A 20,818-nucleotide genomic window follows, 5' to 3' on the forward strand; every position below is an offset into this window, starting at 1 on the left:
TTATAGGATTTTAAAGGCCCGATCAAACGGACTGAGAATGATCTACATTAATGTCCGGATGGCAGAGTAAAACCGTGCACCTGCGGGGTATCCGCTATCTGCCCCGTTCAGTGGTGAATGGGTTTAAGATATATAATTCCGAACTAAACAATGATCACTTAGCAGCATATTTAAGAACACATTATTTGCGTGTGGGAATTTCCATCTTGCACTGGGACCCACCGTCGCATACTCGTTTCTTTTGTGCCTGTTAGCACACCATTCTCTATTATTTGATTAGGAGCAATGCGCATGTTTAAAAAAGACCTTTTCTGTGTATTATAAAGGCACTCCTCACAGATTACAAAATTTAACCTGATTTTAAAAAACACTTTTATTCTGATTTTAAACAAACAAAAATTGTCGAGAAGAGTTCTAATATAACAAAGTCAAAGTTCCTTGTTAACAGGTGATAAAGGCAGCTTTGAGCTACCTGGACTTTACTGTACGTGGCTTCAATGTGAGACGATGCGTCTCTTCTTTCTGTGAACTTTAAAACTGCCAGATTGTCCGTTTACTAATCCACTCTAAAGATTCAACCGTTTTGTTTTATCTGATGCAATCAAACGAAATATCTCAAACGACTACTATTGACAACAAACTTGCACAGCAAACTGCAGATCTAAGGATTCGTATGGGCTGGAATCGAATGCTAACACCACACTCAAATTTTAGCTTAAGTCTGCAATAGTTGGTGTATATGACATAAATGCGTACTTGTGTAAATGCAGTCAAACCATATTCGGCATTCAAAATTAACCCATGATGGGATTTTTTTTGTTTTAGATTGCCATGTATTGTACATTTTAGAACGGTTTAATAAATGTGGAAGCCAACAATGGAATAAGTGTGTAGACTGGATGAGTGTTTTCCTGCCATTACGCCGGAAATCTGATTTCCCGCGCAGCAGCTCTGATGCTTGGGAACAAAATGGGAAATATCTGAGGCGCCAGATACTCATTACTTATTCATACTATTCATAAGGCATTATAATATAAACGTAGGTCTCAGAACGACATTTTAAGCTAAACAGGCAGTCTGGACCACTCCCACTCATCCTGTCCCGCCCCCACTCCAGTCCCGAATATATCCTATAACAAGGGAAAAAAAGAGGCAATGCTAATTTCAATGAAATCCACGTTACTTCCAGGGCGGGAGAGTCTCATGTGCTAAACTTGTCCCTCCACCCCACACACACACACACACACACACACACTTAACAGACATTGCTAATGCTCTTGGTCTCTGCCATCCGAATTTTCCATAAAATTTTCGCACCTTTCCTCTAAATGTGCATTCCATTAGGGGTGTGTGTGTGTGTGTGTGTGTGTGTGTGTGTGTGTGTGTGTGTGTGTGTGTGTGTGTGTGTGTGTGTGTGTGTGTGTGAGAGAGAGAGAGAGAGAGAGAGAGAGAGAATTACAGGATGCACTGTGTTAATTATATGGAATACCTCCTCATCTCTGAGCATTCGAATGCAGGGAAAGTTCACCTCTTTCATTTCAGACCTGCCAGTGGAAATAAAGTCAAAGACAAAACTTCTGAAGTTGAAACTCTGTAAGTGTGATTGAAAACCTCGAGGTGTAAAGAAGGGACAATACACGAAATGTTAACTACTGTTCTCTCCTACTGGCCTACTGGGGGCTTCCAATGCTTTTTGACTTTAGTTAACTTTTGAGAATTTCCGTTTTTATCTTATCCTTTTGGTTAAAAACATAAGTCAATGTCTTCGGATCGGAGACATCAGGGTTGATTCCTTGCTTGGTTTGCCGTTTTAAAAAGTCTAAACACGCTAGTAATTCACATTCTCTGTCACACAATAGTGCCAAGGTTGTATGGAAACTGAAAGGGAGAAGGATGAGAGAGAGAAGAGTAACTGAAAACAAACTACTGTATCACAGGGTGCATGCCAGCACCACACATCTACTGCAGGTGCCCGAAGAACAGTCCATTGCTCAGTAGCGTTCAGATTACTGTTACAGATGCCAGTTGGAGTTTCTAAGAGCTGCCAAGTCCAGATGGCCGCTGATTAGCACACTTGCGAATGAAACTTCGGAGGCAGATAAGGTCCAAAACATCACTGGACGTGTTCCAAATCATTTGCCAGTCGCCAGGATACTGAAACTGACCTATCAATAATCACTTAGTAGTAACCATTCTATCACTTTATTGACTTGGAGTGCCCTGCCTACTGCGATAGTCATTACAGCAACTACCCAGAAGTTCCACGATTCGCTTCCCATCATTAGGTGTTGTATTTACATTAAAATAGAAAACAGGTCGCTTCATGTCGAGAAAATGCCGTTATAGGCAAAGTAAAATGTTTGATCCGATTAAGTGTATTTCCGAGCTGTTTAAATGCATCTGAAGTTGTTTAAATGTCAACGCGCCTACGCATTCAACACCACTGACAAAGTTCGATGCTCGCCTGAAAGGGTGCTGGTAGCAGAATCAGCAGCAACTTTCAAAAGAGAATTGGAAATATGCCTGAAAAGGAAATATAATACAAGTCTATGTAGAAAAAGAGGGGGGCTGATTGGATAACTCTTTCACTGAGCTGGTATAGGCAAGATGGCCCGAATGACCTCACTCTGTGCCCGAACATGCTATAACATTAACAGTATTGGCTGGTTATAGCGGGAAATTCTAACCACCATTCCCAACGTTATGGGCGCAGAGTGGGTGCTGCATCTTTGTTTTTTTTTATTATGCAGTTAAATGCAGATACATTTCAATTACTGCATTTCAAAAACTGACTACTTCCCTCTAAAACATTTAGTAGCTCGGCGATCATGATTGGAATTTATTCTGCGCTTTAGCTTTGTTTAGATTAATTCTTTTAAAAACTTTGTTTTCACTTTAAAAGAAAATCGGCAAAAACGAAATCAAATCGAACAATATGTTTTTCTTTAGTTCGCTTTAGCAAAACCGTTATCTTCAAAATAGCATCAATCTGCCCGGTCATGTTTCTGGGTTGGCTGTTTATCCGTGGCACGAAACATGGGGTGGCCGGGTGGGAAATGTCCAGCTGTTTCTGTGATTTCAGAAGTATCTTTGTTTTCTTCAGTTGAAAGTCAGAACCTAAATTTATTTTTAGTGCAATTCAAATAATCTTCTACTTAACAGGATGTCCACAGCCCTTGCATAATAACGCAGATTCTAGAAACGGAGTGACGGGTCCTTGCAAGAGGTGTAACCCCTTCTGGTATCACGTTTTATCCATATCCCATTTCACTCCGATCATGTGTGTCACTGTATTTACAATGATATGTTTTCGACCTTGTTGGACAGCTCGCATAATCTATAATAGAGATGGATTAAACGTGATGCATATTAAAAGGACCTGTTCCTCCCTTAATAAATATTACATTTATTCACTGAAGCCCCGTGTCCGATCATGATTTTTCGACCTTCAGATGTCAGACAGTAGAAGAGTTTGCAATACGAATTTTTTAAAAAAGCGAACGAACTTTTTGGTGGTTACTCCGTGCGTCTTCTACATCCAGATCCTTGTGCCCTGATAACCTGTTATATTTTTGATAGCAGAGTAATGTTGAGTTGGTGCGTGCTACACATCTCCGCAGCCCCTGCTGAGCGGAGCAGTGGTATCAAAGCTCGCATTGTTCTAAGCATGTGGCAAACCAAGTACAAAAGGATTTGAAAAAGCAGCAAAACAGTGACGTGCTAGAAGCTGCATCCTTATTACTTTTTACTGAGGAAGCAAGTTTTTGACTTGGCAAATGCTCTTCACAGTATCAGCCATTCTGATGTGATTTTGGATGCTGATGCAGACGCGGCAGGACACTCGGAACAACTGATCAGTGAAGTCACTGTCCTGGCTCCCAGAGTTACTGGACCACCTGTAACAACTAGTCCAAATGTATTCTATTTCCCACCTCCTTCAGTATAACCGCAAACTGCATTTGAAAGCTTTATCAACTTACTGGTGATCCTTCAATGTTTTGAGAGAATCATTGCTTCCGCCACTTTCCTTCTAACATTAAGATGAGTCGCTTCCCAACATGCTTAAGATCTATTGTGCTTCAGTTCAGTGTGACATGTTTAGGTACTATGTACTGGCTGAGAATGGGACTATGCAGAACTGTGACACCCTACCAAATACACTCCTCCAATCCCACCTCCATCCCGGAAATATATAAGGCTGTAGCTTGGGCTGGAAATTATTTAAAATTTGAAATATAAAAGTATTATTGCACTCATACGTTTCTCAAGAAGCCTTGTGACCAACATCGACATTGTTTTTGTCTGTTTCCAATCATTGGGTTTATTGGCTTTATCAATCGAATGGCCAATAATACCCAGCAGGATTCAGGAAACCCTATGCTCATTTGGTGTTTTCTGTTTAAACAAATGGCAGTGTTGGTTTCTACTGTTAGTGTTCCAGTGCAAACCCCAATAATTACCAACAGAAGTCAAAAAGTTGGTAGCAGGTGCATTGAGCAGTGAACATCTGCTTTTTGGATCAACAAAGTCTTCTATTAATAATATTTTTTTCTGATGAAGCATTTGCGTGACCTCACTTTGTTCTGTGAAATACTGCTATAAATTGACAGAAATTGAATGGTAAGACAGGCTATTAAGGAGTATGGCATGAAATAAGTTTATTGCGAGTCTTTACTTGGCCTTTTTTTTAACCAAGCTTTGACATTTCAGTTCACATGCACTGAAAATCACAACGTTGACTTTCCAATATACTTTTACCTTTCGGATTACGTGACACAATGTGTACAGAACCGCGCAATAAGAATTGCAAAACGCACTGCCCTGGTTAACAAAATATAACCTTTTCTGCAGTTTGAAGTGCTCTCTAGCAACTGGGGAAGCGGGTGTATTTGTCTGAGAAAGATTTAGACTGTTGCTAGGCGTCCAGTGCAAAAATTCTTCTATAGGTCTTCAGAGTCTGTGTGTGGCTGTGTGTGTCAGAGCAGAACTGCAGACATCTGTTGGAACTTCCATATCTCTGTTGTTCATTTACAGGAGCCAACTTTAAAAATCTCCACAATTAGATCTGCATTGTATTTCCCGACAACACTGCGCAGAAAAAAGGTCTTCCCTGTCGGAGCCAATCCAACGAAGCGTTTGACGTTATTAAATAATAAAGCGATTGTGATTTATATTGTTGCCCAGAAAAAGAGGCAATTATCCGCTCTTATGTTTCCATAAAGATCGCATTAACTCGAATTAGTAATCAAACAATATGCTAGCCTTTAAAGTACGAGATCGTGATATTACTGTTATGATTCAGCATTATTGGTTTCTCTTTGTCGACCCTACCAATAAACACCAATATATACAGGAAACCGAAAGGACACACATTTAAACTAAACACGTTTAAACCCTATTTCCACCATTATGATTGAGATGAATGTACTTAAGTACATCTGCATATGCTTTTAATTCTTTTTTCGCGGCGAGGTATGACATTATAGTAATAAAACCATTGAGCGTTTTAAGATGCACTTAAACAAATCGTGACCTTTTCCAGCTATTGGCCACAAACATATAATTTCTATTGTGCGTGATTCTTTCCTTTAACTGAACCAAAAACAAAATTAATCCAAGCGTTTAACGAACAAATATAAAGTTCTCAAACTTTTAGAAAGTTCGACAAACTTTGAACACATGTATTTGGGACATAATAGGATGCAATTCTGTCTGTTTGCCGCTTATCCCCTATGGTTGATCTAGACTTCCAAAGTATGAGGTAAAATCTACTTTAGGAAAATGATGATATGTGTTCTATTTATTGCCATTTGTATCTGCTTTTTTGTCAAATGGAAGTATAGTTAGCTCTATGTGTTGGAATATATATGGATTTAGAGGTTTCATCTTTTCATTTAATAGTTATTGCATTCAATTCAATCCGGCTGCATAGAATATTTATCGATTTAAACTAAAGTGTGACAGACCATCCATAAAGATTTACAAATTTAAATCAGTTGTGAAAGGAAATAGGTTTACCAAGCAAACGTTAAAATCCTTTCAGGGGCCCTTAGGACGGAAAATGCAAGTATTAATAACGAGGATTAATCCCCGGTGTGTTTAGAGATGAAACACAAAGCGATCAAGTAGCACTTTTGGGTGCAAAGTGGGAAACTGTATTAGACTGAGAATAGCTCAGAAGCAGCAGTTTGCACATCATTGTCACGTATTGTATTTGACACCATATGCATACATAATCCGTTGAATAATGGCGCCTAAAGTAAACCGACCTCTTCTCGGCTGCATAATATGGGTTGAAATTAAGTCCTTTACACAGATCGTATACTGTCGTTCATTTAATCACGCCACGAAGAGAGGGCTCAACGAAGATCTGACTTAAAATGCTCTTAGACAGGGCAAGGATAGGAACCTTCATTATAATTCAGCTACATTTACTTACTTCTCACAGTAAATAAAAATGTAACCGAAAACTTTTGAACGCATTTAGCTCACTGCGTGTTTTCAAACCCAAACTTGGAAGACAAAAGTAATATAAAATAATCCTTTTGAATATTTCGCACAATCTCATAACTGAATCTGTTGGGGTGACTATTATCCCACCGGGGTGATCAAGTAACACTCGTCAAGTTAGAAAACACATTCACCTTCAATTTAGTGGATATTCCAAGGGTGTGTGAGCGGGTGGGGCGGAGGTGGCGGATTTGCTTTTATTCAATTCACTGGATTAAGGTTTGGACCATATGACTGATTTAATCACTCATTCGGCGATGATCAAAATGCTGCTCAATGACTTTGTAGATGGTTGACTTCGTGACGTCTTTGTGCAAATAGTGTGCTTATGGCCTTTGGCGAGGGGCAGACCGGTTCACAATATTGATCCCCTTACTGCAAAACTCCAAATATACGAATATCTTTAACCAAGCTTGATTGGCCAGATAGGAAACAGAAAATTAAGTAAAAGAACCAACTCCAATATTAGTTGAATAGTAAACTCATAACTTATCACAAAACGTTTCTGTGTAGCTCGACGCTATTGTATTGCCAATTAAAAGAAAATCTATGTTCAGATCTTTGTTTCCATCATGGCTGGCCCTTTATTTTGAATAAAACAAAGGAACTTTAATTGTGCAAGGTAATTCACAACAAGTTAGGCATATTACCAACACCAGAATTAAACTCAAGGTAACATAACTGACAGTGGCCCATCAGGCCAGTTGATGACATTCTCTTCATGAGAAGCTGCACTGATAATGGGTCTGACTTTAATTCTTAGAGAACGTGACCATGTGCTATCGCATTTTATTTTGGCCCGAACCCGCATCTTCCGGAATGGAAATGACCGTACTAATCAAATTGTCAGCATTATCCGATAGAAAGTATGTGTATTACTTGTAACCCATTCTCCATCTGATATGCTCACACTCAAACTGGCAAGATAAGATTTACTTTCTGTTTCATAATATCATATTTTACAATCAGTTTTATGTATAATAATACTATTCTTATTAACGTTTATTGATTTTATTTATGGATTCCACTTCCGTTTGCAAAGCTTTATAGGCGTCACCCAAAACCGTTACATTTCATTCTAGCAAATTACGGCAAAATATCACATAACAGTAGGGTGGCGTTTTAAAACACAACAGATCATACTTGAATGATTATAGTGAGAGTGGGAAAGATCATTTTGTTTACAGAACTTCACATTTTGTTTCCACAATGGTGCAGGCAAACTTGCGGCTGTGACGTCATTCTTCCTATATTAGCATATTGAGGGGATGCTGAGTCTGTTCCTGGTTGATAAGGTCCTCTGGAGGAATGCACTGCTTGTTTTAATACCTTAATTACTTTCTCTCTATCTGCCAGCTATTTCCAAGTTCTGTAATTTGAAAAAAAAATCTTAAGAAATAACATTCCACAAAACGTTAAACAGACATTTAACAGTTCGTTACACTTCGGTTTTAATACAAATGTTTAGTCACAGAATGTCACAGAATTATACTCCAATCTTTCAGAAGCTGACTGGCTTTTCTTTTTGGAGACCTTTCACCCATTTGTTTTGTGTTGAGTACGAGGTGTCTTTCTTGCCCACTGATCTTCTTCGATCATTTTAAATAAAATAAAGCGACAGCAAACTATAGGTTTGTGGTGCTTTGTTAGTGGCATTCTAATGTGCAACTGAAGTCAGAAGCCAGTGATTTGCATGTGAACGTCCAAGAGGTGAAAACCTTGTTCACCCCTCGGGCTCAACAGTGCACTCAAAGCATTTTAAATGCGGAAACAGAAATTACACCTCGGTATTATCACAGTCATTCCAGTCTAAACCACCTATAAAGTACTCACGGTTTGCATTAACTACCCAAAATGACGGTTGATTTTTATATATATATAAAGAAAGGAGCGTTAGAATTATGTGGATCAGTCTCCTTCTTCTTAGATAGTCCCTCGGGGTGGAAAATTCACTCTGACCGTCAGCTAAAACCACTGATTGGTATAAACTAGCAGACTTACAAGAATCCGACTGTCTCCACTACATGACTGTAGTTACCTTATGGCGCCACTTTGAATGCATACGTTAGTTCCAATGAGAGATATACATATAAATCATGAAAGATACAAACTAAATATTGTGTTAATCATTTCTCAGAATTTTGGAATCTTTAGCAAATAGTTGCAAAAATGCTACAGATTTATTTTTAAATGTTCAATAGATGGAAGCAGTGCGATTAGGACCACAAAACATAGAGCCCAGCAAAGGCTAAAATCCATGCTTGCTTTGTTACTTTCACCTGCAGTTCTTCTTGTGCTGGTTTATGGAAACCAGATCCGTGGAAACAGTGAAATCTGAATTACAAAGTGATGAGACTGCGACAGGTTCCGGACAACAAGAGGATTTATCTATTAATTTAAAATAGTAGTAAATTTAGATGTAATTGCATCTAAAGGTCTTTACAGAATTAATGTAAAACATGCTACTAAAATAGCTATCAGTAATTGTTTGCTGTTAGTTTACTACAGCCAGATGTAATGTGCAAAGACAATGAAATGTGGCACGGAGAGGGTTAATGTCGAATAGCTGGTGTGAAAATGAACGAAACTCCACAGGATAGATTCTGCTGTGTACCATTTACAGACAGTTCAGTCCATCCACAACGTACCTTTCCCGGCTCTGCTGGTCGGGGCGCAGGTAGGCTGGTGATACACAGCTCACTTCAGCCCAGGACCGAATGAAAAGTTTCCACTCACATTGTTCATTTTTTTTCGAAATAAGAAAATGCGCGAATTCTCATAAACGCAGGACCTGACATATTGTTTAAAGCGATTCTATTAAACAGAACAATGAAAACAAACTTTTACGTCCATTAGGAACATAAAATTTGTCCCTCACGCGAACGCCGGCAAGGACAATTTATAAAAGTGCCATGAGATATCGTTAAAGCAAACTTACTTAAATTGGTATGGGGGGGGGGGGGAGGTGGGGCGGAGCGGGGGGGGGGGGGAGGCGGGGGGGGTTGGGGGATAGATTCTAAATTTTGAACCGTGGGAAACTGGGAGCCAACTCGCAAAGGGCGATGACGTCAGGATGTGAACCTGCCCCCGTTGCCAGCGCCGACTTTACTCAGACTCCTCAAGCGGCCATCTATTCTTCCTAATTGTTTTTGCAGCAAAAAAAAAGGCGCAGGAAAATACATCATGGTGAAAAATGCAATTATTTATCCAAGAGCCTCAAACAGAGAGAATAAAAATTGAACGCGTAATTTAGTTTATCAACTCGCACTGCGTCCCATTTCTGCTGTTTATTTAAAGATGGTTTGCTGAAAACCAAAGTGAAGATAACTCCGCATCTCTGACACAGCGCGATGTATATCGACAGTGCGGGAAACGCCACTCCTTATTTCGACTCAACCCCTACAGCGGTTGATTGATGAAGCAGTGCTAATGACATATACTCGATGGTGGTTTATGTATTTCATTTAATTGGCAGGACCCAAAATCTGACAAAAATAGTTTAATAAAGAAAGTCGCTACAGCAGCCATGGTTGAAGTTGGCGTGCGCCATGTTTTCTTTAGTTTGCTCGCTACGGTGTTAAAAAATTAAAGTTAACCAACCAAGATATACAACGAGACAGCTTTAATCGAGCAATTAAACTTCCAGGGAGCCCGATAATCTAATACAAGTTGTAAATTTGGGAGCCGAATAAGAAAAAAAGAATAAAATATGATACATTTAAAGTTCCCCCCTCCTTCGTTAGTCAATACTAATTATAACTTAGAAAACATATTCAGAATGTGACTGGATATAAAGTAGATTCTATCACCGATTGGATAATCGACGCGATTGTGATAAGATTTTGTTTTGAAGGGAACACCATATTTTTAGAAAGTACAGCGGCAGTGTCCAGCTCTGCTGACGACAGATAGAAATGAGAACTCGTTCAGTTTTTCGAAAGGAAACCGCGATCGGGATTTTTATGGAAAAGGTGGCACCTGTTGAACCATAATCAGCCCCTTGGGCTCTGCCGTAGTTTCTCTGTTGACGTGTTGTAACTTGCACCTCCTGCCATTTCCAGTCTCTTAGACAAACAGTAAATCTCCACAATCTGATTTGCCTTTATTTATTATTTCTTTTCGGCTCCATCCAAGTGTTGGTGAGTTATTGAAAGTTAAACCCATTTAGTATAACGGCGGCATTTAATTGTCTCTATGTAATGGCTTTAAATGAGAATCCCATCACACTTCCACTTAAGAGGTATTGCCTGTCCCTCCGAGGCACTAGGCAGGTTTTAGGCTATTTTCTGTCAAAAAGCTGTCAGCTGGAACCCTCAATGGACCAAGACACAAAGGTCTCGTTTGAGACCTCCTAGCTGATTTAATACAGCATTGTAATTATTAGTTCATGTTCCGTTAGCTTATCTATTCTCATTCAATGTATATTATTGTCAGGTAATCTTACCCAACAATTACCCTAGCTTTATATCGTAACATTTTTGTTTATGGTGCAGTTGTTCCACACAAAAAAAAACACATTTTATTATAAATATGCACGTCAAAATTCTGAGAAAATATAGGATACGAAGCCACGCATTAACGCAGGATTATCATGATGATTCATCAATAATCTTATATTCTACTTTTAAACAACACTCATGCACGGGGTTTACAGTGCTCCTGATATTTTATTTGCATTCATAGAAGCCTATTAAAGATCGTTTGGGTGGGGGCGGGGGAAATGAGTGGGACGTTAAGCCTTCTTCGGAAGAGTCTGTCCAGGATTGCGTCTATAGGTTTTATCAATAATTAATTTGACCAAAGCTGTCTGACCCTGTCCGGCAAAGACGCGCTTGACACCGTTGACAACGGAGTCTCAGCTTCGCAGGAAGTAGGGTGATCCGTCTGGATAATACAACAAATGTAAAAATACAATTTCTCCTCGCACTAGCGCGTTGTTTGATTTGAAGTTAAACAAATTGGCCTGGAATACGTGGGACATAATTTGGAACATAAATTGGAATGAAAATATTCAGAAGGGAGGTGATTTTCCATTCTGTGGTTGAAATGCATATAAACCCTTCTCCGCTGAAATTTTTAAACCTATTTAAAGAATCTTTAAATATAGGAAACCGCAAATGATCCTCAAAAAAGTTGGGTAATCACTGTTATTTTATTAATTCGTGATCTGTATTACGGAAATTAGATAAAGATTTTATGTTGGAAACTGAGGAAAACCCGACAACATCCATTTAACTGAAAAATTGGCATAATTTCTGTCAGTGTTAGAAGAGACACCTTTCCCAATGTATAGTTTATGTCATAATTGTTACAGAGCTACCGAAATATTCCTTTTAAATGAACGCCAGGAACGTTAAGGCCACATTCGGTACACTTCTTTCTTATGTACATGAGAGGCCAATTGCAACCATCACCACATGAATAATCCCTATATGCATCACACATGCTGTGCAATTCTCAAATTCCTTTGGTGCCATGCAGAAACCCGGGCTTCTGTTTAACAGGGTATTTAAAAAGGGACAATAGAGTGTGTGTGTGTACCTGTTACTAAACTCCTCCCAGTTCTCAAGTGGCTGCAAAACTTTTGCTATTCCCTTCTTATCAGTATTCCGGATTCCTTTGAAAAACAACAGTTCAAAATATTAAGCACATGAGGTATATTAAAGAAAAGCACATTCTGAACCCCTCTTCCTCTGGGCATCAACAGGTTTAAAATTGTTTCGCAACTTTCAAAACATCATAATTTGTCACTATCTCAAAGTGATAAATATTTTCAAAGCTCTGTACATGGTCCCTCCGCTCCGGTTAAAATGTCGAGATTGAATTTCACCATGAATAGTGAAATCAAATGTGTCATTACTTCAATAAGAAATATAGTGGTCAGAAATGATCCTGGAATGTTTGCTAGTGTCCGTTGTTGTCCTAAACGGCAGGCTGTAATAAAAGATCCCAACTTCGTTGGCCTACATGGATACAGCTCCGAGTGCTGCTCTTTCTCTTTATTAATGCTTACACTGCAAACTAACACATAAAACAATTATCAAAAACCGTGGTTTATAATTTAACTGAATGAATAATAATAGTATGTTCATATTTTCCTCCAGTAAGGGAAAGTTAAACTATCACGATCAACATTGTAACTAATTCTGACGCAGCAGAAAGAACATTCGCGCTCTCCCCAGACCACAGAGATTTACGCAGGGATCAGGATGGGGAAGAGTTCAGAACCTTACTGCATGTGCCAGTATTTCTTTTCTTTACTGGAAGCTTCGAGAATTTGACTGATGTCGAGAGTTGATATCTAACGCAGAGTTTATCCAAACTGCGCTACTGTGCAGAATCAATCTCCAACCCCCGCTGGGAATACAGAAACAGGATTAGAGCAAAAAAATCCCCCGACATTCTGCCGCAGAACGCTCCCTTCACGCGCTTTTACACGGCTTCGAGCGTCTCTCAGCTTCTCCCGGGGGCTTTATGGTTGTCGATGGCTTTTGAAAAAACATATACAAGACTTTTCAAAAATAACCTCTTTCCAAATAGTCCCAATGAAAAAAAGCTTAGTTATTGAGTAGGTTAACGTTGTTGAACCGAATGATACTTGTGTGTGTATATGTATGTTATATCTACATATATATGTATTTAAAATACTAAACGTAAATCAATTTTCTTGGTTATTTGTAGACAAGTAGTGGCAAAACAAAAGAACGGGCCTCTATTAACTGATCACTTCCTGGCTTCTCTTATATGAATTAAGATCTGTGTTGAACAGAAGCAGAACACGGTACAGGTCCGTGACAGGTCAAAAGTTGATTTTTTTATTGCTAGTATGCGGGGGAGGGGTAGAAACGCGCTCACTTTACAGCCTAAAGTGATAAGTTTGAAAGATTGAACTAACTCGAGCTACAAAGAAGTAACATGCTAGAATTTAGTTCTTATGAATAGATATTTTGTTGTGTTTTCTTTATAACTCTTTAAAATTCAGGCACCTTTGTTTTGGTTTCTCCACTAACCCAACAGCGCAGACATATAGGATTTCGAAAGCAGAGAGCAATAAAATAACTCCACAACTCAAACGGAACTCAAGTGTCTAAATTTGCAAAATTTATTCATCTCAAACTCTGCATAATGGAAAAAAAACGTAAGGTCGAAATGTTCTGTTATAAGGCTGTATTAGTTAATTATATACATGGACTGGTCGGCAGACTGAGTCAAATAATACAGAGCCGAGTTGCACAATACACTACGGAAAATGAGAAAACTTAAAATATTGTCACAATAAATTTACAGAAATATTACAAACCATAAGAAAATAATTCAAACACAGTAACTTCATGTTTTCAGTTTCGGAACAAGATGAAAATATGAAAAACAAACTGACTATAAATTAATCAACAAGGGTTTCGACCTGTAGGCCTTTTTTTGCTGCTTTTAACAATGAGTAAAAAAAACAAAAAAAATTAGTACAATCTAAAATTCCGCCCGTTTTCGTGAAAACTCCACACAACAGTTCGTAAAATCGGAGACTCAATCATTTCACTTTCGTATAATACCCGAACAATTAAAATGTCCATTTTCCAGTTAATTCTTTTTCCCTCCACTGCATTATGTTAACAAGAGCAAATGTACAGAAGCTTACACTTGCGAACTGTTATAAAAATTGGCAATTTCTCAGTTTACAAACTGTGGACATTTTGATTGCCGTTTCTCTTGATAAATACTGTACAAAAAAAGTTGCATGTATAATAAAACTTTTTTTTCCTTAACCGAGACTAGCTCTAAAATATTACCGGCAAAGACTTTTGCAAACTTTTCGCAAAGTTTCTACCAAGGAATCATAGGACTATAGTTGTTTTTAAGTATTAAGATCCCCCTCCCCCCCCCCCCTTCTCCATGGTTCTATACAAGTTCTTTCTGCAAGTATTATTCTGTACAAAAATAGTCCAAAGAAGTCCGATTTTTGAGTTTTGTTTGTTTACAGTTTTACATGTGTGTTAGAGGAAGTGTGCCGTTTATGCCCGTCCCTGGGACAGGTGCGCTCTGGTAATGTTGGGGCATATGCAGTCTACTCTGAGCGGTGGGTTCGGGCACCTCGGCTCCGGGCAGGTACATGCTAATCATGTCCCGTAGGTCCCCCTGACACGGCGGACCCCGAGAGTGAGTAGTGACTGGGGGGCTTGTGCTCGACTCTGATTTAACCACCGACCCCATTGATCCCAGAGCCATACCTGTGCTTTGCTGCGTGTAGGCTGGGGACATGCTGTAGGTGGGTGAGCCGTTCATGTAGGTCTGAGCGCTGGTCATTGAGTTGTACTGCAGCGCGCTCATATCGTAGCGGTGCATCTGCTGCATCTGGGCCACGTTGTGAGCATTCAGGCCCTGGTGCTGGGAGTAGCCGAGCTGCTCCTGCATCATGCTGTAGCCCCCGTTCGTCCAGCCGTTCATGTGAGCGTAACCGTCCATCCGCTGGTTGACCGCGGCCCCGACGCCGACCCCGACTCCCGCGTTCATGGCATTGGCGCCGGGAGCCAGCAGGCCGCCTGGCAGGGTGTACTTGTCCTTTTTCATCAGGGTCTTGGTTTTCCTCCGGGGCCGGTATTTATAATCCGGGTGCTCCTTCATGTGCAAGGCTCGCAGCCGCTTGGCTTCGTCGATGAACGGCCTCTTCTCGGCCTCGGATAAAAGTTTCCACTCGGCCCCGAGCCTCTTGCTGATCTCCGAGTTGTGCATCTTGGGGTTTTCTTGGGCCATTTTCCGCCGCTGCCCTCTCGACCACACCATAAACGCGTTCATGGGTCTCTTCACCCTGTCCGGGCTGTTTTTCGCGTTGTTTCCCGCCGTGTTCGAGTTGCCTGTTCCCCCCGAAGTTTGTTGTGGGGCGGGAGGTTTGAGATCGGTTTCCATCATGTTGTACATTCAACCTGATGTCTGAGAGCTCTGCTTTTTTTGGTTTGAATGTTGTTTGGTCGGGGAAAAGAAACTTTTCTCGTTAAGTCCGAAACAGAAAGGAACAAGTATGGAGTTTGTTGGGTTTTCGTTACTCTTGCAACTTACAGAACCAACAACTGGCACTTTCCAGCGTGCAGAGAGAAAGGAGACGCTGACAACTCCTGATAGTTTTTTGAACAAGTTAATAGACAACCATCCATGTGATATGACTATCAAGACAATAAATGGCTTTGCTGCAGCCAATCAGAGCGGTGCGCGGCCACAGAGTGACAGCCTGGCGGTGCGTATTAGCATAAAAGGGGGCGGGGTCCGGACTCAGCGCTGCTCTCAGGCGGCAGAGCGGCTAAAGGGCGGGGCCCGAGCCAACCCCCCCGTAAAAGAGTTCGGGCAGCCAATCAGCGGCCCGAGCATCTTATTAAGTTCTTCCGTCACCTGCGCTGTTCGCAGGAAGCGGGTGGAAAATGGCGCCGCCGCTGCAGGTGTCTGTCCCCAGCGGCGTTTGAGTGACAGCTCCGCTAGATGCCAATCACAGGCCGCTTGCTGCAGCCCCCAACAACTGGCGCGTCCTATATTCAAGCCTGAAAAGTTCCCTTAGTAACGGCATCGGTCCGTGTTCGCAGAGAGCGGGGGCAGGGAGGGGGAAATCACCGCAGAATAAGTGCCTCTAATTTATATATTAATGGTAGAATGCAAACTCAGCGGCGATTAAAAGAAATGACTAAGAAAGGTAGTGGATTTTGCGTTTTAAGATTTCATGGAGAATTCAAACGGGGAAGAGTTTGATGAATAATTTAGTTTCTTGAAACAACTAAATAAATGCTTCTTGCTGCGATCCGACTAACTCCGATCCAATGGCTTGATCGTCTAATTTACATCGATGGTTTAAATGGTCACCTACAATTCAGTTGTTCCAGATTTCTTTTATGCCGTTATGCAATTTCCCATGTCTTAAGCCAGAAAGAGTATAAATCACATTTTTAAAGTACTAACGTACTTCGAACGAATCCACACTCCAGAAGACGCAATCGTAAATTCCCTTTGTTTTTAATTTTATGCTTTGTTTTCTTGATTTTTGTTAACACATGGATTGTAATTTAATCGAGCCTTCTTTGACCGAATGTAGGAATTTGAATAGAGAAAACATCAATGCCAATATAAAGACTAGCACGTCCATTACAAATAGGTAGTTTTGTTCCTCTTGTTATCAGTACACTGTAGCTAACAAAGACTGGTATAAGTTTACTTCCCCACTGTTGTTTGGACCTTTTCACCAAAATGCACTTGAACACAAATAAAAAGACTAATGGTATTTCACTGTTTACGGTACTTGAAAGATCACTATTTTTTTCCGATTAGCTACGAAAGAACTTTGTTCTTAAAAACCAGACTGATTCTATATAGCACGGACCAATATATACCGTGCATAGTCTTTATCGATGACTTGCTTTATAAGTTCAGTTTTTCAGTTTACACCAGAGGTTTGATCTTTTGGTTGAGCAGAATAATTTAAATAATTTGGTCAGAATACATTTGATAGCCACAAAGTCTAGATTTGTGTTTTTTTACGAGTTAACAGCTGTACACTACGGCAATGACACCACATGCAAACCTATTTGTAAACCTTGTTATCTTGCTATCTACATCCGTAACACATTTGTAACCTATAAGAATAGTAATAAATTATTCGTTTATATTGCAAATTACTTCCCTTTGTAATAGACCTCGGAGTTACCCGCAGTGGCAAGCGCGTGTTAATATCGCCGTCTGCTGGCAGGATTTCTTCAATTGTGCCACATCCACTCTTTACCATTCAGAAAAAATTTGTCTTTTAGCCAGAAAATCTTATTTATCACACAGTCACGGATTATGATCAATCTATAATGTGAATTAGTTAACTGTTAAAAAGAAAGTATCTCCTTCTGAACAAATTGTATTTGAATTCATTTTTCTTTATTTCAAAGCGACTAGTTATATTGGTCTTCTGTGCGGCTTTAAGGAATAAAAGTGCATATTACTTAATTTATGGTGTAAATGAATTATGATTAATCAAACAATAGAAAGGGCGCTCAAACCAATTTCTTGCTGCTATTGTTTATGCTTCGCTCGTTGATAACATTATCTTACGACCTTACGTATAATTAACATTCAAAAAAGAAGGAGGGTGTGGGTGTGAAGTGTTTGATTGATAATGGTAATAAATAGATAACTGATGCATGGTGATATACAAACAGTCTAATTGAAATAAAAATATTCCCAGCGGATTTGAGTGATTACAGATGCATGTAATACTAAAACCGATACATACAAAATATTTTTTTTGCAATTAGGGCAGCATATTCAATGTATATGTATCGTTCAGAGCAAGTTTTCATATAGAAAATCGTTTCCTTCAAGCACTTTTGTAATTAAAGATAAAAAAATTGGAGGATTCACAGAACTATTTCTTATTTTTGTCTTTCGATGCAAATGGAGACTTAACTTTGCGGTAATTGGGTGAGAACTAGCCAAGCATCTGACTATTATGATGTTTGTTAAAAACGTTTCGCATCTGCATTTGAGTGTGTCCCCTCCACTATAATCTTCTTATGGAAATGAAGGCGAACAGCGGGGATCCAGTAGAGTGTAGGAGAATGTCCTTGTTAACTGGAATTTCTCATCATTGCTAATTAGCACAGAGTTTGACGACCACCGGTATTGGGAAGCACTGTTTAACCACTCACAACCCATCCGAGGGAGCAGACTAATTTTATTTTGCAATTAAAATTTGAAAAGGCCTATTTGACAGTTAAAGCTCTGAGCGTTTTATCTCCCCGTGAAATAATTGCCGCCTTGATAACTCAATTTCTGGAAAATGTCAACTGAGAACGCCAAAAATTTAAATTTTGTTAAGTAAAAAAATATTTAAAGCCAATGTTCTTTGCCCAGCTGTTTTTGAAGCAGCAAACTTTTCATCGGGGAAGGGAAAATACGGTGCAGCCGTTTGTCAAATAATACAGGCATCATTCTATTGATGGGGTGGATTAGTCTTTATTGATTTGCCACAAAGACCTTTTTTCGCAAGTAACTTGAATTTCTGCAAGTGAACAGGTAGCTAAACTATTCCAGCTTACAGCCCCCGAAAATCGAGGAATAACAAACTTCAGAGTTGTTCTGCCCGAAGGCCAAGTAAATGACACCAAATGTACTTCATGATAGAAATTGCATTGATTCAAAAATGTATAAAATGTGCTAATACATTGTGATATAGAAATTAAATAACATTACCACTGGTTAAAGTTCATAAGGCGGTCGCACGTCTGTGTAATACACTATCACACACACAATGATTCCAGATAAAAACTCTTCGCATTACAATAACGCAAATACAAGGAATGACAGTTTATTTGGGCAAGTATACATTCAGTGATCCCACCTTGTATGCTTTACAATTATGAAATTATTCACTCTTTAGCTACCTATATTGGCCGGTCTCAGCAATTTCAGCGGGAATGTGACACTTTCGGTTATTATCAGGCAAAGAACTGCACTAATGATTCCGGTTGGTACAAGTGGCATTGAACGTCTAAGGCAACTGGAAGGCAACAAACTCTTTTTACACAACTCTGGTAAACAACTCCATTCAAGAAGTAGAAGGTACTTGAAACCCGGAGGAAATTGCTGCAACTCCACTCTTGGCTGTTTTCCGTTCATAAGATTAACACCAAATAACCGCCACCAAAAAAAAGGGGACACAAATCAGGCCTTGAAGAATGCTAAATGCTTTTCCTTGAATTATAACAAAGATACTTAAAAAATGAAATTGACAGTAACATGATCTGTTATCACATTGCAGTTGCAAATTGTAAAATCTGAACAATTCGTTTTTGGTTGGTTTGTGTATTTGAAAGCTATCAACGTGGTTAATGCAAAAGTTTGAGATGGGCTTCTCAGGAGATGCGCCGTTTTGTTCTTGGGATAAACATTCGCTAAAGTGGCGCTTCTTATTGCATCTATTTACCATCAGCCGGTTAAACATTAATTAAAATTTCACTGTACACCCTCCCCACTCCCAATTACCACCAACACACAGACATATTGTTGTAATAATTTCAGTGATGATCACCTCTGCGAACAGTCTCACAATTTGGTCACTGAGTTTTGCTACAAAACGCGTATAGGTTAAATCCATTTGATTTCTGGCGTGTATAATTAGCAAAGCGGTTGGGATTTACTTTCATCAAACTTATTTTAGCGAGTTTTTAAAAATAAAAAGTGAACCAACCAGTCAACTCCGATTCTGATTTTGCATCCAAACACAAAACAATATCAGATAAATATAACTTTGCGACTTAAAAATCGTAGTGGAATCAACTCCTCAACAAATGTTACAAATATCTTTGGTCCCTCCGTGGCTAAAAAATGTATCAGTTTCATTTCGAAGTGCCTTATTTATTATTAAACTGGACACATGAATAGTCTAACAAATTCGATAGAAATGAAAACTGCGCCGGGAGCCAAGGGGTCAAATAGGCATCATTTTGTTTCGATAAAATGCATTACAATGAGGTTCATCCAATTTAAGTAGCGGGTAATAATAATTGTTTTGTATCCGTACTATTCCAACCCCGAGTATCAGAGAGAAAACTGAGTGGAAAGCGACCACCTGCCCACATCACAACAAACCCTCTAGAACTGGCAATTCTTACTTCTAACCATCTTATACCATGAACTTCCAGAAAGTTTAAATGAATCTTCCGACTTGATTTCGTTTCTTTCCACACAAAGAACCCCACAAACTAAAACTGGGTAACGCTCATCAACTTTACAGCCATTTACCATTTTAAGACAATTCTCTAAAATTGGCTTTAATAAAAGAGGGGAATTACGCACAAAACTTCAATACTTTTGTCACTACGAAAACTTCATGATTCTGTGTAACACCCCCGCATCATCTCCTTGGATTGACAAGTTGACGAACAAGAATTTCCAGTTACCAAGTTGGTTAAATGTCTTCAATTGCAAATAATTCACAATTAAAATGCGCGCGTTTTACATAATCATTGCCATTATATCTGATAAAGGATATTAAATATCAGGGAAAATTATGAGAGTGTGGATTTATCATTTCGCGTTATTTTATTTTATGACTGTAATGTTCAATGCAGTCATACTCAATTTGATGATTTGGTTGTATTTTATAAGACATTTAAATGCTACGTCTTTAAGCAACAAAATGATTAAAATAAGCATTTTAAATCCCGTTTAAAGAAATTATTTTCAATAATTATCATGCAGACCATACTCATTTTTAAAATTAAGGGGGCAGTACTCCTAAGCGATGCTATCGCATAAAATAAAGTAGGATGAATTTAACCCCACTGAC

General features: G+C 39.3%; 1 protein-coding gene across 1 annotated transcript; it reads right to left on the minus strand.

Moving 5' to 3' along the window:
* Positions 1-4,754: 4,754 nt before the first annotated feature.
* sox2 (SRY-box transcription factor 2) lies at positions 4,755-15,625 on the minus strand. The gene is made up of 2 exons (XM_052017930.1): positions 14,736-15,625; positions 4,755-7,879 (listed from the first exon to the last, which is right to left on the minus strand). Exons 1-2 carry the CDS (start codon positions 15,421-15,423, stop codon positions 7,845-7,847), a joined length of 723 nt encoding a protein of 240 aa, XP_051873890.1. The 5' UTR covers positions 15,424-15,625; the 3' UTR covers positions 4,755-7,844.
* Positions 15,626-20,818: the final 5,193 nt, after the last annotated feature.

This window comes from Pristis pectinata, chromosome 6, assembly GCF_009764475.1.
Source record: "Pristis pectinata isolate sPriPec2 chromosome 6, sPriPec2.1.pri, whole genome shotgun sequence".
Taxonomy (NCBI): domain Eukaryota; kingdom Metazoa; phylum Chordata; class Chondrichthyes; order Rhinopristiformes; family Pristidae; genus Pristis; species Pristis pectinata.

What these genes read in the sequence shown, in the direction of transcription:
- sox2 (XM_052017930.1), bottom strand. Translation starts at nt 15,423, where the DNA reads ATGTACAACATGATGGAAACCGATCTCAAACCTCCCGCCCCACAACAA. An exon ending in CTACACGCAGCAAAGCACAG is followed by an intron (nt 7,880 to 14,735) that starts GTATGGCTCTGG and finishes TTCAAATTACAG; the next exon opens with AACTTGGAAATAGCTGGCAG.